Source organism: Tasmannia lanceolata, unplaced genomic scaffold (assembly GCF_043159265.1).
Source record: "Tasmannia lanceolata isolate RefF3 unplaced genomic scaffold, GAP_Taslan_0.1 ptg000005l, whole genome shotgun sequence".
NCBI lineage: Eukaryota > Viridiplantae > Streptophyta > Magnoliopsida > Canellales > Winteraceae > Tasmannia > Tasmannia lanceolata.
In genome coordinates, this window is record NW_027518682.1 from 21,447,723 (window position 1) to 21,474,349 (window position 26,627).

Sequence of the window (26,627 nt, forward strand, 5' to 3'; positions counted from 1 at the left end):
TGTGGAACCCACTATGCTGTTGCAGTAGCCCACATTATATAACAATGAGCCCTACTGGTGGAAGTCAGAAACCATTCAATAAGAATTTTCTCTTCCCGTTTCTGTCATTCCACCCCAACAACAATTAGGTAAGCAAACATCAACAACCATTATGATAATGAGAAATGAGATTATACAAAATTCATTCTCACAACCACAAATCCATGGGCCGACTGCAGAAGCGCTGACACTAGTTGCAAAAATAAAAACACTCCTGAGATTTAAAAACAGCAAAAAGTAGACGAGAAAATCTGTGATCGGAATCAGAATTTGCGCTTAGCCAAACCCATGTCACGAAGTTCCCAAAGAGGCTTCGTCTCCTTAGAGAGATCATCTCTTATTGCTCCTTGAATCCTTTTCACAACGAAGAAATACTGAAAAAAAAAAAAAAACAGAGATGAGGAAAACAAAGAAAAAGGAACCACCTTTTTGACATATTCAGACACCATGAATATAGTTAGAGACGACTCTAAATCAAAGTTACAAAAAGGTTTTATTGGCAAGTTGTCAATAACATGTTTCATCATTCAAAATAGAATTTCAAGATGCATGTCACTAGATATAAGCTAGTAAATTGGTCTCGGTATTTGAGATATAGTACATACGTTAACAGAGTATCATACTCAGTAATATCAAATGGGTTTTTACATGGTTCTCTTCTAAAGCATAGAAAATTCATCGCAGTCCCTTTTATAAAAATAAATATGTTCTTGCATGCTTTACTAATCTGATTTCAATGCAGTCCCTTTCATGCCTGTGAAACAATTGTTCCTAAAGTACCCGAGTAGACTTATTTATGGTCCACGTCATCTCTCTCACACGGTCTCACTCCAGTAAATGCTCACTCAAGCAAATGGCCCACCACCACTCCATCTCCACCACAAAAAGGAACGACCTGACCTCTAAACCTATGCACAAGGCTTACAGCTCACCTTTGGTGGGTGGTTTGCTCAAGTTGGGATGTGGTAGGAGGGGTGGAACTGGGAAAAAGGATGCTGTTGCTGTTGCTAAACAACATTGGAGGGGGTGTGGGTTAATTCCAAAGAGTTAGGGTTTGGCAATTGGAGGTAACCGAATTCAGCGGGGACATTGGAAACTGGATGTGATGTGGTTGAATCGATAGAGTTTTGGTTCTGACAATGACTGATCTGCTATGTTATCAAAACCAGAAACTCCGGTGCAAAAACTCTCAAAGGCCTCTTGTGGAGGAAGAGGGTTCTCCTACACTCTGGTTGAATCGATAGAGTTTTGGTTCTGACAATGACTGATCTGCTATGTTATCAAAACCAGAAACTCCGGTGCAAAAACTCTCAAAGGCCTCTTGTGGAGGAAGGGGTTCTCCTACACTCTGGTCTCAATTTATTTGTGAAATGCCCCACGAAAATGAAGGTATCGCTAGGATTCCAGTATAACTACTAGTAAACTATCATTAAAAAAAAAACTATAATTGTCTCTCATTCGGGGAGAAAAAAACTATAAGTAAACTATCCGACAATCAGATACTATTAAGTATTAACAACTCCAGTAGTGTCATTAAGGGATGTGTGCAGAGAATAGCCTGGGGTAGGAAAGTAGGTGAGAGAAGGAACCTTGTTATCTACTTATCTGTGTAGATCCCATCTCAAAGAAAGGGGGATGAGGCCATAGGGATATGTATTGAGCAAGGGATGCTGAGTGAGAGCATAGCGAGTACAAATGACAGTAGCAAAAGCGAGCACCTTCAACCAGGTTGTGTCTGAACGAAAGCCTCAAGGAAATACTCGTCCTGCGCTATCTACTGTCCGTCTCCAATTCCAAATTCCACAATGCCAAGTAGACAAAGAACGTCAAATACGAGGTGAATGACAATTCGTTCTGGATCCCTTATCGGCATGCAGCATATTCTTTGCCCGACACGACTCCCAAGCCGGAACCAGAAGCAGCAGTGCTGGAGGTGAGACTTCGACCGGAACTAGATGCATTGCGAGAGAGAGAGAGAGAGAGAGAGAGAGAGAGAGAGAGAGAGAGAGAGAGAGAGAGAGAGAGAGAGAGAGGATTCTATGCCAACTACTGGAGCATTTTAGGAATAGATACTTTAAACATTAGTGTTTAGGCATGAAAGAGACTGCAGTGAAATGGGTTGAATAATGAGTAGCCTGAATTTTTCTTTATATAAGGGACTGTATTTTTCTTTATAGTGAACTTTTATTGTTTTACAAGGGGAATCATGTAAAAACCCCAATATAAAAGCCCACTTTTTAAAAGAATAATATAAAAGCCCCACTTGAATTTAGAAGCCTACTTAAAATCGGTCCTAAAGACAATATGTCATCAGTATATAATGACATTGGCTATAAAATAAAGCGGATAGGTTCGCCCCAGCAGGAAAGCCTCCACCGTTTTCATTGTAGTAACGGGACCTGCCTAACATGACACAAATCCATTGCCTTGATTATTCATAGGTCCCACAGTATATTCCGAATAGGAAGGGGCAAAGACCTATTTCAGAAGAACCTTCAATCAAGGATTGAAGAGGGGTTCCCAATTGACTACGGTGCTAAAATGATTTTTTTTTTCTCATCATATTTAGTATTGTATCAGTATATAGCAGAAAAGTTGCATCTATGATCTGAGTAGCTTACCTGAAAGGCAATAATAAAAGGTATCAAGAACTTTCCCCTCTCATTTGGGTTAGGCCCTTCGATCAACTTCTGGTCAACCACAATTGCTTTGCTGCCATTTGAGACAACGTCTGTAATAATTTCCACCAGGTTCGGAATCCATGCAATGCCATTGGGAAGAATCTGTGGTTCCGACAACACTAAGACTCAATAATATGACGGCATATCTCAAGGAAAAAAATCTTTAAAAAAAAAAAAAACCTCAATGAAAATATAGAAAAATGAAATACAAACTACCTTTTCCCCACTCTCATTCGTATGACATCTCCCACTGTTCTCAATCAAGACAACTGGAATTGCAGAGTCCTAAGACATGAAGGTTAAGAGATTTTATTTCTCACAAAAGAAACCAGGAAGTTTCCAAAAAGAAAAAATAGCCATCAAGAATCAGTATCAAGGAAAAATGTTTCAACTACTATTCAATATACGATTGGTCCCAATAGATTAGCTGGTTGCAATATCATGCGGAGGACATGTATTACTCAAACAACTGCTTATGAGACAGAATGATGTAGGACATACAGGTCAATGTGTTTTTTTTTTTTTTGAATGGCACATACAGGTTAATGTTATTTAAACTAAAAATGAAAATTTCCACAACAAGTTACAGATGGGCAACTGATAATAGTTTATTAAAATCAAACTATATCTAATGTTCCCAATATAATATAGTATGTGGCATTGAGTACGGATACGAGTGTCAAAATCTGACACGGGTATCGAGTGTCAGAATCAGCTAACCTAAAAAAAGGTTTGGTGGCTTCAGCTAATTTTAACTCTCTTACATGATAATATGGTTATATATTGAAAATCTTGGTAGTTCAAGTAAATATAATATTTTAGTTGTTTTATCTTCACATATACAACATTAATATTAGGGTCGATAAAGCTCAAAACATTGGATAATTGTAAATTTGTTAGAGTATTTAGAACAAAATAGATTAATGAGATTTAGAGGTGTCACAGTGAATACTAAGTATTGGAATCCGACACGTGTCTGGCACGGGTACCATTAAGATATCAGAATGACAAAGTGGGGGATGCGGTGGCCCCAACAAAACAGTATGAGTTAGAAAACCCCAAGATTAAAGAAATAAAGAAAACCACAATCCACAATAATGGGGAGCATATTCATAGATATAATTATGTTTTATCAACTTCTCTCTCGATATAATGAATCTGGAATCTCATTGGCACTTTTAAGGATGTGAAGCTAAGATGGGGATAGAATTCTGTTCAAATCTAAGATTTCCAACCCTGAAATTTGCCAATCTCCACAGCCCCGCTTTATGACAAAATGCCCCTCATAATAACGTTTGCCGAACAACTGAAGAGCTTTCCCTTCGAAATTAAGAGGCTTGCTAAAGCACAAAGTACAGCTTCATTGGAATCAAGTTCACCAGTGAGACCAGAGAACACTTTGATGCCTTTGCTTACTCATTCCTAAATACTCCATCAATACTGGCAGGCCAGGATTGCCTCTTGAGCTACCACCTATGATTTGTGGACATGGACATGAGTTTCACTTGTCGACATGGACATGAGTTTCGCGTGTCGACACGGACACGGAATGTCGGACACGGCTAAAATAGAAAGTATACATGATACAACAACAAATATTAGTTAAAGAAGAGCTAAAAAAAGTTCATAATAAAAGAAGACTTAATAATAAACACAATATACAATAATAAAACGGAATGTCATAGTTTACATGGCACAAAAATGTGTCAAGACACCCACATTAGGTCTAACATTTATAGCAGTACATTTAGAAGTGTCCAAAGGAGTGTCGACACGGGTGGACATGCGTGTCGTGTCAGACACGGCAGGACACGTGTGTAAAAAATAAATTCTAAGTGTTGGCTAAATCATAGGCTACCGCCAAAAGTTAAGATGTTTGGGAGGAAGCCCATCTAGCCTTGGGTTTATCAAAAACTAAGAGAGATCTAAAGTAATTTCCTTCTATTAACGCAATATATAATTACCGTAACTCCTCTATGTCCTTTTCTAGACAAGGTCCTTAGATAATGGACAAGCTTATGTCAAACGCAACCTTCTACGAACTAGAACATTATCCTAAAAAAATTTACCATTTCTCTCATTCCATAATCCTTAGACCACCACAGGAGCAGTGACCTTCCATGAAACAGTTTTATAAATTTCGACCAAAAGAGACACGAAATGACCAAAATGGAAAGTTATTTATCCCCCAGATTGCGAAGTTGGAATGTTATTCAGCTCCTCAACAGAAAAAGAAGGATAGAATGTATTATCTATGTAGACCGTCTCAGTCTTTTTTTCGCTATTATCAATACTATTCATCATACAAAAAAAAAAGTTTCAGGATTTCAACAAACGATGGAGGTAAGAAAAACAGAGTGTCGGGGTCCATGTATGTCAAGTTAGAAGCATTTCATATATGCTTGCTTCCAACACAGGCTGGAACTTAAATGGAACTAGTATCATGATGACTTATACAAGAAATTTACAACAAATTCCAGATTTTATAGAAAAGTGTTCAACATCTGTAGTCTCAACGAATTTTGGAAACCATGACATAATGCTCAGAGTGATAGAGAGTACCATTCAAGAAAAATGCTCAGTGAAAAAAAGATTGGAAACAAAATCTTTAAGAAAAAGAAACACCAAACCTGGAATTCTTGTTTCTTAATCCGTGCTCCCAAACGAATGACCTTTAGAAGTGCTTCTGATCTTTTGGTAAAAAAATCATCATAATTCAATCCATCGGGTGGTGAAAGCTGAGCATGCGTGAGGACAACCAAACCTCTCTGCCATATTCTTTTGCCAAAACTATCCGTAATAGCTTTAACAACCTGCCTATCCAAATTATCCACCCTATATGCATCTAACCGATCCACATATAGTAGAATATCAATAGTCTTGTTCAAAAGAAACCTGTCAGACCAGCACTACTCCAATTAGCATAACATCAAATAGAACAAAAGGATGAAAACAACACATGAAGATCAATTAGCTGAACATAGAGATATTTCTAGAACATTAAATCTTAAGCTGAAAAATACAGTAGAAGCAAAATGGCCTATTTTGTTAAGGCAGGCACTCAGAAATTAAATGGCATTGTGTCACTCCACCACCAACCGCTTTATGATCTCAAGGGCATGTTCATTGACATAACCACCCTCCACAAGCCCAGGAGTATCGATGATGTTCAGTGTAAATCCTGCCAGTGTGCGCGAACACATTATGGGTCTCAGTCCCTCCGACTGCACGCAACGACAAGCAACTAAAATGAAACTAAAGCCAAAAAAAAAAAAAGACCCAATACCAGCATGTGGCTAATAAGCAAACTCCACAGTGATAATGTACGAAAGCAGGTTCACAAAAGAGTATAACATAAACAAATTGTCATGGCTTAAAAGAACGACAAACCTGGAAAGCACTGACAGCAGCCACTCGCTCCCCTATGATGGAGTTTACAGTTGAAGATTTCCCAACACCACCTTTTCCCATTACAAGGATTGTCAAAGTGGTCACATTCTACAAATAGCTCAAGAATTTGCAAAAATTAGGACGAAATGAGATGTAAGTATGACAAATTTTAGTAAACCAGAGATTCAGACCTCTTGCTTTAGCTTCCCCAATAGTTCAAGCAATTTGGTCTGCGTAGCACTGGGGAACTGCTTAATTCCAGCCCATTCACGGCTTAGCTGTGATGCCATAGAGACCTAGCCTAAGAACCTACATTAAAAGAAAGCAATAAATAAATACTAGTGAATGTAACATAACCAACCGAACTGATTGATAAACCGCGGTACAGAAAGTAACCCAACTGAAACTGCACAAAAGCAAGTCAATAAAAGCTCCAAAGTAGAAACTAAAACCATAAGTGAAAATGGTTAAACTTTGACTTTCCTTGAGACAGGTAAAAAAACTTTGTGTCCTCAATCTAACAGGATATACACGGGGACAACATATAAGACAATTTGAAACATCAAATTGCTTGCCTTGCAAATTGCAGGTCAATAACTAAAAATGACCATAGCATAAATTTGAAAGGCAATAATATGATCGGAAAGTTCGGATGTTCCAATTGGTGTAATTTTTGAGCTGTGCCCCATACACGGTGGGGCACCCAGGACATAGAGTATGGATCCTGTACTAGTGGAACATGCTAGCAGTTTCAGATTGAGGAACACCAAGTTTAATTGTGCCTCAAAGAAGATTGCACGGATGATGAGCATAATCGTAATTTACAGAAAACTAAGGCCCTATTCATTTAAGATTATGCCAACCGATTGTGAGGGCCAAACTGATTAATGGACTTGAAATTAAAAGTAATTTTGAGTACCATAAGAGGTTTGGCACTCACAATCGGTTGTCATAATCTTAAGAAGTTTCAAACTAGAAAGAAAGAAATTTAACTAGAGTAAAGAAGAAACTAGTAAACAAGTAGATCAGTGGCTAACATAATCAATCGAAAATAAGGGCATGAATGTTGACCTAATCATCCAACTGATAAAGACCAAAAATACAGAAAATTATGCGACTAAAAATGCAAAAGAATTAATAAATAAAAAAAGAAGCATTATCTTCCTTTCACTTTGTAAACCTAATCTTCATCTGTACAAGACATTGTAAGAAAGCATGATCTTCCTACAGAATAAATAAAGAATTCACAAAAGGAGATAAGTCGAAACCCTAATTTTCGAACAAAATAAAAAAACGCATTTACCGTTTTCTGAACAAGGGAGGAAGGAGATATTTAGGGTTTCTGAACAGTAAATGCGTTTTTTTATTGATGTTACCTGAGAAACGTTTTCGTAGGTGAGGTTTCGCAGAGACGTTCCGTTCCCCGTTCGGGGCGGATATCAGGGAAGGTATTGAAGAGGGTTTTGAGAGAAGGGTTTGGTGGGAAGTAGGTGAGTTTCGAGACTCCCCTCGTCTGCTTTTATCTTGCAAGAACCGGAGATAGATAAGGGAGGACAAAGGCTTCGGTACGGGTGATGGGTCCCACTTTTGATTGATCCAAACCGTCCAATTAAAAAAGATTTTATTTGATACACTTCCGCCCGATTGGATGATCTAAACCATTCATTTGGGGGTCCCCTAAAAATCTTCTCCTTGGAATGATCTAACCTACGCAAATTGAAGTGGTAGGATGATCACATATAGAGAAGATTTTTAGGGCACAGCCTACGTACGATGGAGGCTAACAAATGAGAGGCTTAGATCGTCTAGATAGGTAGGCCCCGCCTTACCTTTTATAGCAATTTTTGCCGCACATTATTAGACGTTAGAATAGAATTGTATGACTAGCAAGATCCTAGGAGGCATGAGAGATCCAAAGGAAGGCCTGTCAATTGGACGGTTCAGATCAATCAGGGAGGAAAACAAGAAACCAGGGTGGGTGGTACCTACTGTTCATACAGTAAGGTTTCTCATAAAGGGGTATTCTCACAATCACTACAACCCAAGATATGCAGACATCTAAGCCAGCCACGAGCTATTGATGACGCTCAGTGATGTAACAATAGGCATTAACCAACTGTTCACCTAAGATCGCATCGTTTGGGATTATGACAACCGATGGTAAGCCCCCAAACCGATTATTGGACACAAATTACATTGATTTTGTGTCCAATAATCAGTTTGGAGGCTCACCATCCGTTGTTATAATCTCAAACGAACAGGGCCTAAGCTTTTCGCATTCAGTTGATTGAACTCATCAACATGCAAATCAACGAACGAAAAAAAGGCCTCTCTCCATTTTAGTCTTTTTCTGGTAATTATTTCCCTTTCATGTACGCAAAAGAGGTTTGTCTCTTGGTGGCTCCTTGATGCAGCTTTTGGTCTGTTCTGGCCAGACCATATGAGTGATGCTTTGAGCATTCAAAAGGGGGTTGAGTGGAAATGAAAGATTCTTCCTTATTTTCTCCACAGTAAGGCCTCTTTCGCCCTTACTGTGGAGATGATTGGGATGACGAACCAGGACTGCATTACAAGCTCAATTTATCGATAATATTTACTTATACAACGGAAAATTGCGTTTATTCATTCAAGTCTCTTTGTACACGTTCAATGGATCTGAGAGCTCAGGACTAGCATGTGAAAGTCCATGTTCAAGCCTTATTGAACCTATCATGATGGCAGGTTTGCCTCTCACTGACCAGCTGTACAACAAAGGAGAAAGAGAAGAAAAAACTACATTTTCGGGATTTCATGCTCTGACCAACAGTTCATATACATTACTGTTACTGTCCCCACTTATGCGCTTTAGCATCTCGAAGCTTCTCCGGCTCCCCAGGAAATCTATCCGTTTGAAAGGAACAGAACCACGCTTGATTGACTCTTTACTGGCATAGATGGATCGGAGGCGGTCAGCATGCCTAGAGTCGGTGTGTATTGCAATGTCTATTTCATCAGCCGACATGTTTTCCTGTGAAGCAGAAGCAGAAGCAAAGAAAGAAATTTGGATCCACTTCAGTTCACTGAAACATCCATACATAAAAATACTTTCAACTAAATGTATGTTTTGTGTGTGTGTGTGTGTGTGTGTGAGAGAGAGAGAGAGAGAGAGAGAGAGAGAGAGAGAGAGAGAGAGAGAGAGCGCAATTTTAGAGAAGACCACTTTTGGTTTCTTTCATGAAATTATGGTGTTGTAATCCGCAATGGCTTTTAAAACTATTCGTAATATCAGATCAAGAGTAGAACTCAACCAGTAAATCGGGCTATTTATCCCAAGTTTATCCTAGCCAAGTCAATGAAAATCTTGCCGATTTTACGAAAATTGACAGACTCCATAGTCAACTTGGCAAATTTGTACAAACCCAAGTTTGGATTCTGCCTTGAGCTTGCCAAAACTGAACAGGCTTAGGCTTGTTCCAAGTCAATCAGCACACTTTTGAACATCATCCATACAATAGAGTGTGTGTGTGTTTGTGTGCGTGTGTGTGTGTAGACAAGCAAGTACAGTTATAGGGTCCAGTTATTGGAGTACATGTATGCATCATGTATAAACAAACAGGTAGATGTATAAGCTTGTCTCTATATGTGTTTAAATGTATAGGTTTTACCCATAAAAAAAAAGGTATAGGTTTCTACTGACATGGGGTCTAATGATATTTCTGTTTCATAATTTCCTACTAAATTCCAGATTTGCAACCATACTAAGGCCCTGTTCGTTTAAGATTATAGCAACCGATTGTGAGCACTATAACGATTATTGGACTCAGATTTAAACGTAATTTTGAGTCCAATAATAGGTTTGGGGCTCACAGTCTATTGTCATAATCTTAAACGAATAGGGCCTAAGAGCAGGCAATAATAATCTGATTAAGGCTATCACTTTTAACAATCAAATGTCAGTAGCAGAGGGAAAGAACTTCAGTGCATACCTGGTAAAATGCATAGATATGCTCCAACACCTGTAAACATGTAAAACCAGTATCACTGAAGAAAGTTCTTGAAGAGGGTCCCATTTCACCAAATCGATCAATGGGGAACAACATGGTAAGAAAGTGGTGTTTAAAGATCACCTCCATTTTGTCACTGCAACACAAACCAGAGTCAGCAGCAGAGTGCAAACGATCGAAACGCCTAAATATTACACTGAAAGTCACAAAAATGGATGAATGCTGACAATTTAACTATACCTTTCTCTAAGAGGGCGTGAGAAGTTCTGGAATGATGCGTCAGAATCCCACCCATCAACTCGTGCATCAAAGAACATGGAGGTATGTTGTTCACTAACGTCATCAATGCTAGAAGAGTCCGTATATATACAAGCAGCTGATGCTGGCTCGGATATTGACCAGCAGATTGAATCCAAAAGGCTGCTTGGAGTTATTGGACGAAGTGGTGTTTGACATAACTGCATACAAAAGGCAGAAATAAGAGAAGAATTATCATTAACTTTTTATTAACATGATATCATCGTAGAAGTTTTCAAGGAGGTTCAACATATACTGCCCATTTGTTTCAAGAAAGGAAAGAAGAACAATCACATAAAGCAAATCCTAGTCAATTAGGCGTTGTGTGGATGAGTATTCATGAAGTGTTCATAACAAGGTAAATTCAAAGGAGTTTTGATTGACTTGGCAGGGCAAATTACGGACTTGGACAAGAACTCGGTCAAGGTAAAAGGAAGTCAAGTCAGGCAAGTCAATGATTGACACATGCAGTCCAGAAAGTGCGATCAAGTACTTCATATGAAGTACAGGGAATAGATTTCCATAGTTCAAACAGGTATGGTTTTATTAAGCTTCGGAGCATGGTACTCACAACAGATATTTTCATAACCTATTTCTTCTCCATGGAGAGTTTGACTTAAGTGGTGATACAGACATGATTTACAGTAAAAGCACATAACCCTAGTCCATAGCTGTTTCTAGAGAATTCCTTGAATTCAAATGCAATGGTAGTTTTCCAATTTGCAATTCACCATACAATAATATACAGGAAGCGTGAATGATTACATCCCCAAAGCCAAAGAGAACTAGAGATTTAGATTTCCGGATGCTATTTAGAGCAGAATTTCATTTTTTTCAGACTACTTAGTAATAGGAAGTTTGGAGATATTCAGACCCGATAATTTTAATTTTGCAGAACCACCACTAATAGTTAGCATGATTACAATGAAATACATGCATCCTAAAGCTACTCCAGTTCATACCAGGGCACATTATATGATGAGCATTTTAAAATATAAAATAGAAAATTTTAACCATATTGGGTAACATAGAAGAATTAACTTCAAAATGTTAGAAATTGTGAAATACGTGCTTGGAAAGGGGAAGCTGTTATCAACACTTAGGAACTTCTAGTTGATGGTTAAATAGATAACCCCATTAAGTATCCAAAATTTGAAAATGAGAAAATGTACTTCGAAATAAAACCATGAAGCAGGCATGGTGTCCATGTCCACAACAACATGGTATGCAAAAGCTACTTTTTTTTTGGATCCACTGAATTCTAATATTTTACTGATGACCATATAAATATGTGAGAGAAGAAGCCACATGCATTACAAGAAAAGGTTGTCGTATAACATGAAGCCACAACCATGGTTGATACAAGAAGCTCTGAGGAAACAAGACGAGAGATCAATATCACTTACTTGCATACGCCGAGCCCGGCGGTTTCTAACACGTATTTTTGCCAAACCTATCATTTGTTGCCTCTCTTCGAGGCTTTCATTAGGCTTTCTATATACTAGAGGCTTCCTAGAATTGGGAGCCTCTTGGGAGCCACCTTGCTCCTTACCATCCTGAATCAAGTTAAAAATAACAAAGATAAAAAGCAATGCTGTATTAGTAGGAAAATAAAATGTGATATCTTGAAGCATCAGATAAAAAATAAAGTGAGAGTGCTTTCATTTTCCTAGCAGCCACCAATCCCAGCATAAATACATTGATTAAATTAAATTAGACCAAAGATACATAAGACAAATATTTATTTTCCAGAGTGCCTCTCTCTCAAGAACTAAATTTGCTCATAGACTGAGGGTCAGCACAGGAGGCGTATGATCCATTTTCGGTCATCTATCATTGTTCCCTTTAAAGGATTTCCCAGTTGACCTAGCTTGTTGATGTTTGTTTTCATGAATAGAAAGATCAATTTTCACTTAGCTTCAATCACCAATGGTTGCTATTCTCCCCCTCAAAAAAATTAAAAGATTTTTACCAGTAAGAATGTCCCAGGTGATGAAACTAAAATAAGCATGTGATGGTTACAATAAAAAAACATGTTTGCAACATATAAACTCAACTCAACTAAGCCTTTGTCCCAAACTAGTTGAGGTCGGCTAATAGATCCTTTGGAAAATTTTCATGAAGAAGGTGAAAGATTCTTTTCTTTTTCTTTTTTTTCTTTTTTTTTTGAAATTAAGAAAGTGAAAGATTCTACCCGGCTCAAATTGACTAAGTCTAATCCTGACACTAGTTGGGTTCGTCTACATGGATCAATTTCTTCCATTCTCTCCTATCCAAGGTCATGTTCTCTGTTATGTTCCTAACCATCAAGTCTTTCATCATTGTTTTTACCCAAGTTGTTTTCGGTCTGCCCCTACCTCTTTTTACCCCATCAACTTGGCACGAGTCACTTCTTCTCTTAAGTGGTGCCCTCTCATCTTCCCCTCAATTGACCCAAATGTTTGCAACATATAGAAACATAAATTTCAAATGACCCAAATGTTTCTTTCCCGGTCCCAATATTTCAAGTTTATTTTGTTAGAAAATGACCAAATGTAATAAATGGACATGACCATGGGAAATTTATCAGAATTCATAAGTGTTTTGTTCCCTCAAGCATGAACATAGGAACATTAATTTGAAATGTAAGATTGCAAAATAAACTGAAAAACAGGTGAAACTGAAGGATCAAGGGGTACCTGTTCTGAAAGACCGCTGTGAACATTTTCTAGGATCATACCAACCTGCCTAGCTAGGTCAGCAGACAAGTGTACGAGCCTTTGCACATAATTCTCCTTTGCACTTTTCAGCATCCACAGTGGCTGAATCATTTAAAGACTAATGAAATTTCACACATGGAGCACGTAGCAGAAAAATACAAAGACCTGATAAATTCTTACTGTAACAATATAGTTAGCATGGCCAATATATCTCTGGATAGAAGCCCCCTCACAAACTACATGGCTTGCACTGCAACCTACAAACCAGTGATCCAAAAAAGTTGCACCTTCTCTAGCTGCTGCTTCAGAAACCTGCCAAAACAAATGCCGAAAAGCTTTAAACTGGTGATGGTACCTATATAAACCTACCAGAAACAATAAATAAGAGTACATTCTAAGAATTTGTAAACACATAATCAAGGTAGACCAAAAGACATAAATTCTCGAACTAAATCAGTGTATGTCTCAGCTACTATGTAGTATGGAATGTCACATGTGTATTCATGTCCTCTCCTATCTTGAACTGCCATAAGATACACTCAGATTATCTCTTATATACTGTACAAGTTGTAAATGTCAGGCATGTATTCATGTCTCAGCTCCCTCTTGTTTTATTTTGCTGCTGAAACCAGGTATGAAAAAATGTCCCACAAAATGGTGCCAGTCCCAGTTTTAGACCCTTGTAATAAGAGCAGTAATCAGTTCATTTGGGTTCAATTGATTGCTTGGATTTATCCCTTCCTCTACTTCTAAACTGTTAACTGTGCATCATTAAAATGATACTTGTAGAAGGTTGAGTCATAACACAAAACTAAGTTTTCTAAAAGAGAAGCACACAGTTTGAGGGCTAACATTATCATAAAACATCACAAGGAAACTCCAAAGTCCAACCATAAGATAAGTCTTCAGCATAAAATGCAAGATAGCATAAAATGCAAGATAGGACATCTAGTCAACACAGATAATATCAGCTAAAATCAGAAGTCATTTGAGAAAAGGAACAAAATAATTCCATCAAAAAGATAAAAGCGTCATAGGTATATTGCAACACCTATTCCAATATAGTATACCTTCTTTTGCAGTTCAGTTGATATATTTGAATCAATGTATATGCAGTGATTTGCTAGAACAGACTCCCTACTCCTACTAGATTCCTTTCCAGATGACTGTTGATGTGGTTGCCTTGCTAAGTTGGATAGTTTGCTATCATCATTCATCATAGTAGGAAGACAGGAATATTCAGAGCCTGTAAACCCAACAAGTCGATTCAACTCCTTCATTGGCAAGCCATTTTCTCCAACACTTTTCACACTATAAAGTGTTTCATCCAATCTAACTGCAACAAACATGCAACACGAATTTCAGACAGTGTACGAAAGCACAGAACCTCAAGATCTTATAGTTACACTGATCTAATTACTGTATTAAGAGATTAACCAATTTCGTAGCTTAACTGAATACACTAAACAGCTAATCTCTGTTGACCAGTATTTCAAAATCAGAAGTAAGTAATGGAGATTTAGGCACTACAGACATGGTCTAAAAATTTAAAGCAGTTGTGGTAATGCCATCATGCAACTCTTTCTGATTGGTCAAAATAATATACAAAATTATCATTACTCACCATTTCTTCTGACACTATCTACAAACCAGCCCAAGGTAACAAGGAAGAGACCATTCTTGAACCCATGCTTCAGAGCATGTTCAAACTTGCGTCCACCAAAGCTGTAAACAGGGTTAAGAATCTACAGAGTCCCATAACAAATCCAAATAAAGAGGGACAAAATCTACATATCTACTAAGAAAAGAATTCCCTCGGCGAATTTGGTGATAGGATATCTGGACCACTAGATGAGTACATTGATGGTGCAAATTGGGACTGTATTGACCACCTAATCTCTCCGTAGCAGCCATTACTTGTTGTCTTGCTTCTGTCACATTACAGAACAAAAACATGGATACATGAACATTCAACAACTCAATTCAAGGAAAATAACACAAACCTGGATAGATGAACAGTAAACAACTCAAATAAAGGAATATTATATTTCAAAAGAAGAAGAAAATAATTGATGAAGTCTGAATATGATCTATGAATGTGTGTGTGTGTGTGTAAATGAACCACAACTAAATTCATAGATCAGACAAGAAAAGACAATATCCGATACTTCGTTTTGAAGAGTTAGAGCCACGCCCATACCCGGGACACAGAGACAACAACTATATGGAAACTGCCTACTCGTGATTATTAAGCACTAAAAAATATAGCATGAAATAAAATGCAATCAATGACGGACCTTCCAATTGAAAATTTTAGTGTGAGACCGCTAGAGGTACCCTAGAGCTATTTGATCATCTCACCCCATGAGAGCTATTTGTTTTTGTTGTTTGTAGCCCTCAACCAGCCTTCGCCTTTCTCGTATCAAAAAAGATCCACCATTCAAAAAAGAACAAAAAATCATAATTATTGACATAAAAAGTAATGGTACAAGGAATGAGTATCAGGTTTAATTATTTCATGTAACTTAACACTTCTAATCGCCATAATTTGCTCTTTATCGCCACATCACCTTTCTACCTTCCCATTCTTTAAACCTCAAATCACCCAAAATAATCATAATGTGACCGTTTTCTACAGTAAGAAGACTTAAGGACAAGCATAAAGAGCATGATGCCAAGGCCATGGGGTTTTCATGAATGTGGAAAACAGTCCGCAATGCTTCTAGTTGGTCATATAGGAGCATTCCTTTGGTTGGTACTATAGGAGCTGTCATGTAGGAAGTACGGAAAGGGGCTGTTGGAGCCTCAGATATTTTGGTTTCCCTAAAATGAACTGAATGTCTAACAAAGGGTTATATGCCAAAAATTAGTCCTTCAAAATTCCGGTTGGTGAAAAAGGTCGCCAAACTTATAAGAATGAACCGAGTCTATCATCAGCTCCACCAATCTTCTGTAAAAATAAGTACATAATTCAATTGCTCACAAGGATGTCATTAATCGACCAAATATCGGAGAAGGATCTATCCCTTGTTGGACAGAATAATACTTTTTTAAATCTGTGTTAATCACTTTCTGGGCACAGATTTGCCAATCAACCTAACCAAGAAACAAACTAAAAAAAATCTGAAAATGGCATTCCGAAGGAAATCTTTTCACTCAAAGCTCTACTACATTGGATTGTCTTACATAAACAAAAAATATCCATCTCTGTCATGTATATTCATATAATTCACGATAAACCTAATCCAAAATGTAAAAATCATGAAACCAACCGCATTAGAATCCCATGGATAAAAGTTAAACGCCCAAAACCAAACTACCTTAGAAGCCAGACAAAATTAAAAACCTAAAAAATAAAACAGATCAAAGATACAATTAATGGATACCTTTGGATAGTCCTGTAACACATATGACCAGACCGGAAAATGGTCCAACAATGGACTCACTGAAAGCTGAAGAAGCCGGTGACATTGGTTCAAAGGACCGTAGGCTTGCCAAAGAAGAAGATATTCCAGCTATCAGTCTCGAACACCCTTTGCTATCAATCACCTCTACTCTACGACCCGCCATTTTTCCGCTCCAAATCTACACTTGATTTTCGACTTTCGCCACTACATACTCAAATATTGTCTGTTATCTGATCACAGACAACAGGGATTAGAATTTTTCCTACCGAGAGAGTAAAAATTTGCACCGAAATTACAGAATCCCAATCACAATGAATGAAGTCAGATGTTAATTTTTAGAAGAAAGCAACGAAAAAGAAAAGAGATAAACGAAAATAAAAAACCCTACAACTATTCACCGAAACGTAAAAAATGCCCTAACTTTTCGAACTGATTCTAATTTTTTGTCATTGGCCAAGAGACAAACTGAAATTTCGAATAAACCGTCCAACAGTACCAGATGTTTCCGAAAATTAGACGGATTTCTCATCATACAAACACTAAATCCGATCGAAAAGGTATTACAGAACGGTCAAAGATGATGAACACTTGGAAAAAAAATCACAAGTATATTTGAAGAATATAAGGAAACGAACTCAGGTTCCCTTACTAATAAATTCTCACCTTTCAAAATAAAAGAAACAGAAAAGAAACAAAATTTTCGAGAAAACCCTAACTTCCAGAACTGTTTATCAGATACAAGGCACTAAGAAAGAAACAGGGGATATAGAGAAAGGCAGAGAAATTTACGTGGAAAAAAAAAAAACGCCGGCCAAACACTGAACCTTTCCAAGAAATTTACGATACCTGAACTGAAACAAAAGGAATCCCGCCAGAAAAATATGATGAGGAAACGATCTTAGACTCTGAAACGCGTCGAGAAAATTTCATAGAAAATCACAAGAAAGAGATTGCGAATTGTTCACGGAAGAAGAATAAAAAGTTCTCTAAATCACATGAGATCGATTTAGAAAAGATCTGAAAGCGAATTCCAAGGAATTTATTAAGTTTTTTCCTCCCATAAAAATAATTTCAAAAAAAGTGTTTTTTATTTTCCTTACTTTCTAAAAAAGGCGCGTCTCGAAATGGGAATCACACTTACGGGAGAGGGTGGAGAAGATCCTGGTTTGGGATCAGTAGAAGCCGTCGTTCTGTTAAACAGACGCTTACTTCCACAGAATTACAACTACTGCCACTAAGAAACGCCTTTTCGTATCAATTAAGATACATGTAATTAAATGGTAATTTCCGTGAAGAACGAGTCATAAATGGTAATAATAGTTTATCAAGTGACGAGACGCGTCTAGGGAGAATAAGAGATGGAGGGAGTAGAGAGGACAACGAGAGGCGGGTGAGAAAAGGCCGAAGAACAAGGAAAATATAAATGCTGATCAAACTACAGTTTAGACAAAAGTTATTCCAGGTACAACTCAGGTTCTTTTTGGAAAGGTTTTAGCTGAAATAGTTTTTAACTCAACATTTTCTCATGAAAAAATGTTGCTTTCCTTTGCAGTTGCTTTCCTTTGCAGTTATCCATCTTTATCATTTCATATCAAACCATTAGTAAGGTCCGAGTTTTCATTATCTGAATCCGAGTTGATGAAACCGACTCAATCCATCGAATTGCCCCTACGGCCTTACCTATACACAAAATTATGTAATCAGTCAATCAAAAATTGAAGGACCGCGTCATTCTCATTGGCCCGTGTGAGTACGGTAGACCAACATTTATGGGACCCACTATTTGAAGTCCCATTCACCCTCGAATGATATTTATCATTTGGTTTTTTGCGGTTTGCACTGCATTGTTCATGCAAAAATGTTTGAAATTCTTATTCAAGAAGGGCCCGCGGCTATACTCATGCCATCTGTACTCACTTGTTTTAATAGTAGCACTTTTTTCTTTAGGGAAATGATTTCTGCACTCCAATGTTTTGATAAAGAGGCGCTCAATTTTTATCATGTGGTATTTAAAGGGCTGTTAGAGGCATTGTTTTAAATTTCTGTTTCAATATACGTTTCGTTTTTGTAGCCCTGTGAAACAGAAATTTCGCTCAAAATCCGAGGGACTAATATCAAAATCCCTGAAATTTAGGTTAAATTTTTGGGATAACTATAAAAAAATCCAAAAAATTGGTTGAAATCCCTAACATTTAGCACGAAATTTCGACGGAAATTTGTACAAAATAAAGCCACGTTTCGAGTATGTTCCACTTGGGTTTCGGTCTCCACCGAAACCCAAAATTTCGGATTTCGGTTGAAATTTAAGACCATGATCAGAGGAATATTACGGTTCTCAAAAAGCTCTTGAAGACCTTTAAATGCTACACGACAAACAAGTGGAGCTCATGTTTATCAAAACAATGGAGCGATGAAATCAATTCCCTTTTCTTTATTAGAACATTTTGATTGATGAGATTTATACGAGTTTGTATAAGCTGTGTGAAGTCCGGTAATTTCTTGAAAAAGTACAGTGGGTCGCTTCATAGGGGGCATGCCAAATTGCCAATCCACCCTCATTGGACGATTCTTACCGTCCAATTTGTTGCCTAAATGGACAGTGAGAAAGCTTGTCCATATTCGTGAAAAAGAAAAGAGAGGGTTAGAGTCTTCCAAATGGGGGTGGATTTTGTTTCATCGACCGCTCATATTCTTCCCTGGAAAATATGCACATACACCATATGAAAACCCCACAATAAAGAGCATATATACACCATTTGTGGCTGTGTTAACTTTCTTGATTCTTGTGAATCTTTTTTCTTGATAGTGTTAGTGATTTTGCATTTTCAAAATCAAGTATATTACATGTTTTAGTGTTTTGGAAAATGTTTTATCAAAAGCGTTTGGGAAAAAGAAAATGTTTTCTTGGAAATATTTGCTTTTACAAAAGGATGTAGAAGTGTAGTTGAAAAGATAGTTCCACATCGGATGAGAGAAAAGAAAGAGAAGGGCTTATAAAGCACTACCTTTTCTAACTCTTGTTGATTGCACATTGGGTTGAACCCATGGTTGGACCCGCGGGACGGTGCAACGCACCGTTCGCACACGCGCACGCGCACGTGCGCGCGCGGCGTGGGCAATGGGCTATAGGGCGCATAGTGGCGCTTTATTGGCGCTTTTTTAGGCGCACTTTGCACTTCGATGAGTGGGTTGGAGAGAGGTTTTACTCAAGCCAACAGTCACATCTAGGATCGATCAGGACCGTTCAATATCAATGGGTGCGATCTAACGGTCAGATTTCAAACATTCTGGAAAGGTGCCCTGTAGAGGTGTTTTTCACACTGAAAAGACACCAGATGGTCTATAAAATGTGCAAACTTCAGTCATTTAAGATAGAAATCGAATTGGCAATTCTGACTGATTTTACACTCTCTTCTACACTCCTACAAAAATCCCCAAGTATTTCTACATCTGTTTTTCTTTCTTTTACTGTTCTAGATACTGTTTTTCTGCAGAAACAGAATCTAGAGATTTCTCTAAGGCTTGAAATTTCGGAAGGGCATTTCGGGTTTGATTCCGCTAGTGCTACGCGTCATCAAACATTAGTAGGGCTTCCCTACTAGGCTTCATTGTATCTTGGAGGCAATTCGCGGATCCCCTTTGCACACTACTAGTGGGGGCGAATCTTGTCTTAAGGAAAGTGATATCACGCCTTGAAGCAACAAGTTTCTGTTTTCTATCATCAACAGTACCCTCAACAAATTTTCCAACAATATTGCATGCATGTTTTACATCTATCTACTAAGTCATTTTCATATTTAGGAATTAAGGTTAACTTAACCATATCATTCATTTTCCTAGTATTTACATGTCCTAAACGATTATGCCATAAAGATAAAGAAGAATCCAAAACATAAGCAAAGACATTCACTTTATTGATATTAAGTTTGAACATCCCTTCATACATATATCCCTTCCCAACAAAAGTACCCCCCTTAGAAAGAATGAACTTGTCAGATTCAAATACAAGTTTGAAGCCATTCTTGTTGAGAATGCTTCCAGACACTAAGTTCTTTCTAACTTCTGGTACATGGTAGACACCGGTTAGAGTGAGTCGCTTGCCGGATGTGAACTCAAGTTCCACCTTGCCCTTCCCTTTGACTTCTGCTGTCGACGAATTTCCCATGTATAACACGCTTCCATCTTCAACTGTTTCATAAGTTGAAAACAGGTTCCTGTCTTTACAGACATGCATCGTCGCACCAGAGTCAATCCACCAATCATTGCCATCTTCAAGCATATTTGCTTCTGAAATCATGGCGACAAACTTTTCTTTGTCTGTTGGTGCACCCGACTTCTTATCCTTAAGAAGTCGGCACTCACTCTTGTAATGGCCTGGTTTGCCACAGTTGAAACAAGCACCCTTTCTTTTCTTATTCTTATTAGTATTCTTTTCAGGGTGTTTGTTTCTCTTCCAATTGCCTTTTCTTTGTTGGTTCGAATTCTTGACATTTTCCACCAAATGGATCTTAGAGGATACAGTTTCATTTTCTTTCTTGTCTCTAATTCTTGACTCTTCCTCAATCCTGAGGCATTGAGCCAAGTCTTCAATAGACATTTCCTCTTTCTTGTGTTTTAGACTTTTTCTAAAGTCTTTCCAATTTGGTGGAAGTTTGTCAATAATTGACGGGACAATGAAGGAATCATCAAGAAGGATGCCTTGCAAATGAATTTGATTAATTACATGTTGTATTTCATGTAATTGATCAATAACAGACTTATCATCTACCATTTTAAAATTTAAAAATTGACTTACAGTGAATTTCTTGCTACTGGCATCTTCCGTCACATTTTGAATAGGGTACCAAGTAAGAAATCTATTATAACCCCTTATGAATTGTGGAAGAAAAGGAAACCAAACTTAAGTTACCTTAAAGTTTGGGGTTGTAGATCTATAGTTAAAGTCCCTAAACCTAAGTTAAGAAAATTAGGTGAAAAGGGTATTGAGTGTATCTTTTTGGGATATGCTAGTCACAGTAAGGCCTATAGGTTCTTAGTTATAGAACCTAATGATTTCATAGATGTCAATACCATAATTGAATCTAGAGATGCATTTTTCTATGAAAATAGGTTCACTGCAATTCCTAAAGAAATTGAACCTACAACTTCTGTAGATCATCCTTTAGAATCACAAACAGAAGTTGGTGAACCTAGTGTACAACCTAGTAAAATAAGAAGAAGTTCAAGAGATAGAAGGGATAGGAGTTTTGGCCCTGACTTTGTAACCTACCTGGTAGAAGGGACAAGGGAAAAACTCCAAGGTTCTATCTTGTTAAACTTAAGCATAGAAAGTGACCCTCAAACCTATGGAGAAGCCATAAAGTCACAAGATGCTGCTTTTTGGAAAGAAGCAATTAATGACGAAATGGATTCTATCATGGGTAATAAAACTTGGATTTTGGTTGATCTACCACCTGGGTCTAAACCTATAGGATGTAAATGGATCTTCAAGAAGAAGATCAAAGTAGATGGGACCATAGAAAAGTTTAAGGCAAGGTTAGTTGCCAAAGGGTTTACTCAAAAACCCGGTATTGATTACTTTGACACATATGCACCTGTTGCTAGGATTTCTACCATTAGAGTGTTGATTGCCCTTGCTTCCATATACAAACTTCACATTCACCAGATGGATGTTAAAACCGCATTCTTAAATGGTGAACTTGATGAAGAAGTGTATATGGAACAACCTGAGGGATTTATTCTGCCAGGCCAAGAGCATAAAGTATGTAAGCTTATCAAATCTTTGTATGGGCTTAAGCAAGCCCCTAAACAATGGCATGAAAGATTTGATAAAGTCTTAGTGTCAAATGGTTATAAGATACATGAATCAGATAAATGTATATACAGTAAATTTAAGGGCGGCAAAGGTGTTGTTATTTGTTTATATGTTGATGACATGTTAATTTTTGGTACTGATATTGCAAGCATTCAAAGTACTAAATCATATCTTTCTCAAAACTTTGATATGAAAGATATGGGTGAAGCTGATGTGATTTTGGGTATTAGAATCATAAGACAGGACAATGGTCTTATTCTAACACAATCACATTATATTGAGAAAGTTCTCAAAAAGTTTAACCATTTTGAATGTTCACCCATTTCAACACCTTTTGACCCAAATATAAAGTTGTATCTTAATACTGGCAGGACTATCTCTCAACTAGGGTATGCTAGTGTAATTGGTAGTCTTATGTATGCTATGACTTGTACTAGGCCAGACATAGCATATGCTGTAGGTAAACTTAGTAGGTTTACCAGTAATCCTAGTTTTTCTCATTGGAATGCAGTCTATAGAGTTTTAAAATATTTAAAGAAAACTATAGACTATGGTTTATGTTATAGTGGGTATCCAACTGTAATAGAAGGATACTCTGATGCTAGTTGGATAACTGAGCGTATAGACCATTTATCAACCAGTGGGTGGATTTTCACCCTTGGTGGGGGAGCAGTCTCCTGGGCCTCTAAGAAACAGACATGCATAACAACTTCAACTATGGAAGCAGAGTTTATAGCTCTGGCAGCATGCTGTAAAGAGGCGGAATGGCTTCGGAATTTGTTATTGGAAATTCCGTTATGGTCTAAACCAATGCCATCGATTTATGTCCATTGTGATAGTCAGGCCACACTATCAAGGGCATATAATCATGTTTATAATGGTAAGTCCAGACATATAGGACTTAGACATAGTGCTATAAGAGAGTTACTTACTAATGGAGTAGTAACTATTGATTTTGTGAGATCGAGCCAAAACTTGGCCGATCCATTCACTAAAGCTCTTGCAAGAGATCTGGTGTGTAAAACATCATTAGGGATGGGGTTAAAGCCATTAACCAATAGTCACCAATGATGGAACATCAACTCAACACTTGAATAAACATCAAGTCTTGAGTTCAATGAGTCCAAGTACATCATATGGAGTGACTGCAAGCACTATAATCTGTATTATTTGCCATCCCAAGGTAAAGTGCTTGGTACCTGTAATGTTTAAAAGGAGAAGGCTGAGTATTTAAACTCTTAATAGGCTTATAACATAGTGTTGGAGTGTTTTAGTTACAGGGGCACTCTTGATAAGCCTACCTATGTGAGTGTGGAAGTGGTGCCGCTTCCTATGAGACCTGGCTAGTCTCTAGAGCGCTCATGAAACCAAGATATAGACACAAGGCCAGTACATGTGTCGGTTTTAGAAATTGCCCAAAGAGGTGAAATCTTGTGTGTGAGACGTATCCGGTTAACCAAATAGAATAGCTAGTTCAAAGATACGTCTACTATGCAATTCTGGTTAACTTTGATATGTCCTCACTAAGTGAAGGTTCAAATCGAGAGATACCTTCATCTATGCATAAGATTTCCAAGCCTGATGAGAAAATTTTCTTTGATTTTGAAAATGGTGGGGGATTGTTAGTGATTTTGCATTTTCAAAATCAAGTATATTACATGTTTTAGTGTTTTGGAAAATGTTTTATCAAAAGCGTTTGGGAAAAAGAAAATGTTTTCTTGGAAATATTTGCTTTTACAAAAGGATGTAGAAGTGTAGTTGAAAAGATAGTTCCACATCGGATGAGAGAAAAGAAAGAGAAGGGCTTATAAAGCACTACCTTTTCTAACTCTTGTTGATTGCACATTGGGTTGAACCCATGGTTGGACCCGCGGGACGGTGCAACGCACCGTTCGCACACGCGCACGCGCACGTGCGCGCGCGGCGTGGGCAATGGGCTATAGGGCGCATAGTGGCGCTTTATTGGCGCTTTTTTAGGCGCACTTTGCACTTCGCACGTACGCAACGTCGCGAGGAGCGATTGGAGCCTTTAATTTTTCCAGATTTGATCTGCACCGTTGGATCAAGATGAAGGTGGACCGGTCGGATGGGTGGGTCAAATGGTTCGCAGGCCCATCAAGCCGAATGGTTCAGTTGGGTTGGGCTTCGGTTCGGGCCTAACGGTGGGCCCGTTTCGGTTCGGGCCTAACGGTCGGCCCAACGGGCCCATGACTCCAACGGTCAAAGGGTGTGATCAAATGGGTTGTGTCCCTTTCCCCAACGGTCATGTGCCAAGGGGGTGCGATCCACACCATAGATGGTTGATCTAACGATGAGTGGGTTGGAGAGAGGTTTTACTCAAGCCAACAGTCACATCTAGGATCGATCAGGACCGTTCAATATCAATGGGTGCGATCTAACGGTCAGATTTCAAACATTCTGGAAAGGTGCCCTGTAGAGGTGTTTTTCACACTGAAAAGACACCAGATGGTCTATAAAATGTGCAAACTTCAGTCATTTAAGATAGAAATCGAATTGGCAATTCTGACTGATTTTACACTCTCTTCTACACTCCTACAAAAATCCCCAAGTATTTCTACATCTGTTTTTCTTTCTTTTACTGTTCTAGATACTGTTTTTCTGCAGAAACAGAATCTAGAGATTTCTCTAAGGCTTGAAATTTCGGAAGGGCATTTCGGGTTTGATTCCGCTAGTGCTACGCGTCATCAAACATTAGTAGGGCTTCCCTACTAGGCTTCATTGTATCTTGGAGGCAATTCGCGGATCCCCTTTGCACACTACTAGTGGGGGCGAATCTTGTCTTAAGGAAAGTGATATCACGCCTTGAAGCAACAAGTTTCTGTTTTCTATCATCAACAGTACCCTCAACAAATTTTCCAACAATATTGCATGCATGTTTTACATCTATCTACTAAGTCATTTTCATATTTAGGAATTAAGGTTAACTTAACCATATCATTCATTTTCCTAGTATTTACATGTCCTAAACGATTATGCCATAAAGATAAAGAAGAATCCAAAACATAAGCAAAGACATTCACTTTATTGATATTAAGTTTGAACATCCCTTCATACATATATCCCTTCCCAACAAAAGTACCCCCCTTAGAAAGAATGAACTTGTCAGATTCAAATACAAGTTTGAAGCCATTCTTGTTGAGAATGCTTCCAGACACTAAGTTCTTTCTAACTTCTGGTACATGGTAGACACCGGTTAGAGTGAGTCGCTTGCCGGATGTGAACTCAAGTTCCACCTTGCCCTTCCCTTTGACTTCTGCTGTCGACGAATTTCCCATGTATAACACGCTTCCATCTTCAACTGTTTCATAAGTTGAAAACAGGTTCCTGTCTTTACAGACATGCATCGTCGCACCAGAGTCAATCCACCAATCATTGCCATCTTCAAGCATATTTGCTTCTGAAATCATGGCGACAAACTTTTCTTTGTCTGTTGGTGCACCCGACTTCTTATCCTTAAGAAGTCGGCACTCACTCTTGTAATGGCCTGGTTTGCCACAGTTGAAACAAGCACCCTTTCTTTTCTTATTCTTATTAGTATTCTTTTCAGGGTGTTTGTTTCTCTTCCAATTGCCTTTTCTTTGTTGGTTCGAATTCTTGACATTTTCCACCAAATGGATCTTAGAGGATACAGTTTCATTTTCTTTCTTGTCTCTAATTCTTGACTCTTCCTCAATCCTGAGGCATTGAGCCAAGTCTTCAATAGACATTTCCTCTTTCTTGTGTTTTAGACTTTTTCTAAAGTCTTTCCAATTTGGTGGAAGTTTGTCAATAATTGACGGGACAATGAAGGAATCATCAAGAAGGATGCCTTGCAAATGAATTTGATTAATTACATGTTGTATTTCATGTAATTGATCAATAACAGACTTATCATCTACCATTTTAAAATTTAAAAATTGACTTACAGTGAATTTCTTGCTACTGGCATCTTCCGTCACATTTTGAATAGGGTACCAAGTAAGAAATCTATTATAACCCCTTATGAATTGTGGAAGAAAAGGAAACCAAACTTAAGTTACCTTAAAGTTTGGGGTTGTAGATCTATAGTTAAAGTCCCTAAACCTAAGTTAAGAAAATTAGGTGAAAAGGGTATTGAGTGTATCTTTTTGGGATATGCTAGTCACAGTAAGGCCTATAGGTTCTTAGTTATAGAACCTAATGATTTCATAGATGTCAATACCATAATTGAATCTAGAGATGCATTTTTCTATGAAAATAGGTTCACTGCAATTCCTAAAGAAATTGAACCTACAACTTCTGTAGATCATCCTTTAGAATCACAAACAGAAGTTGGT

The 26,627-nt window shown here is 37.9% G+C and overlaps 2 protein-coding genes across 6 annotated transcripts; both read right to left on the reverse strand.

Moving 5' to 3' along the window:
* Positions 1-129: 129 nt before the first annotated feature.
* LOC143877946 (translocase of chloroplast 34, chloroplastic-like) lies at positions 130-7,745 on the reverse strand. Its single transcript, XM_077380276.1, has 8 exons — positions 7,487-7,745; positions 6,302-6,419; positions 6,111-6,218; positions 5,820-5,944; positions 5,351-5,615; positions 2,937-3,005; positions 2,661-2,822; positions 130-413 (listed from the first exon to the last, which is right to left on the reverse strand). Exons 2-8 carry the CDS (start codon positions 6,398-6,400, stop codon positions 303-305), a joined length of 939 nt encoding a protein of 312 aa, XP_077236391.1. The 5' UTR covers positions 6,401-6,419; positions 7,487-7,745; the 3' UTR covers positions 130-302.
* Positions 7,746-8,702: 957 nt separating this feature from the next.
* On the reverse strand, positions 8,703-17,722 carry LOC143877947 (uncharacterized). Of its 5 annotated transcripts, XM_077380279.1 has the most exons (12): positions 17,343-17,588; positions 16,476-16,726; positions 14,928-15,020; positions 14,714-14,815; positions 14,160-14,425; positions 13,270-13,401; positions 13,069-13,191; positions 11,797-11,946; positions 10,334-10,551; positions 10,217-10,229; positions 10,076-10,105; positions 8,703-9,117 (listed from the first exon to the last, which is right to left on the reverse strand). In XM_077380279.1, exons 2-12 carry the CDS (start codon positions 16,657-16,659, stop codon positions 8,899-8,901), a joined length of 1,530 nt encoding a protein of 509 aa, XP_077236394.1. In that variant the 5' UTR covers positions 16,660-16,726; positions 17,343-17,588; the 3' UTR covers positions 8,703-8,898. The 5 variants fall into 5 exon arrangements, with proteins under 5 accessions (XP_077236394.1, XP_077236393.1, XP_077236392.1 ...); XM_077380278.1 differs by lacking the exon at positions 17,343-17,588 and adding an exon at positions 17,597-17,722 and having other exon boundaries at positions 10,076-10,229; XM_077380277.1 differs by having other exon boundaries at positions 10,076-10,229.
* Between the last annotated feature and the right edge of the window lie 8,905 nt (positions 17,723-26,627).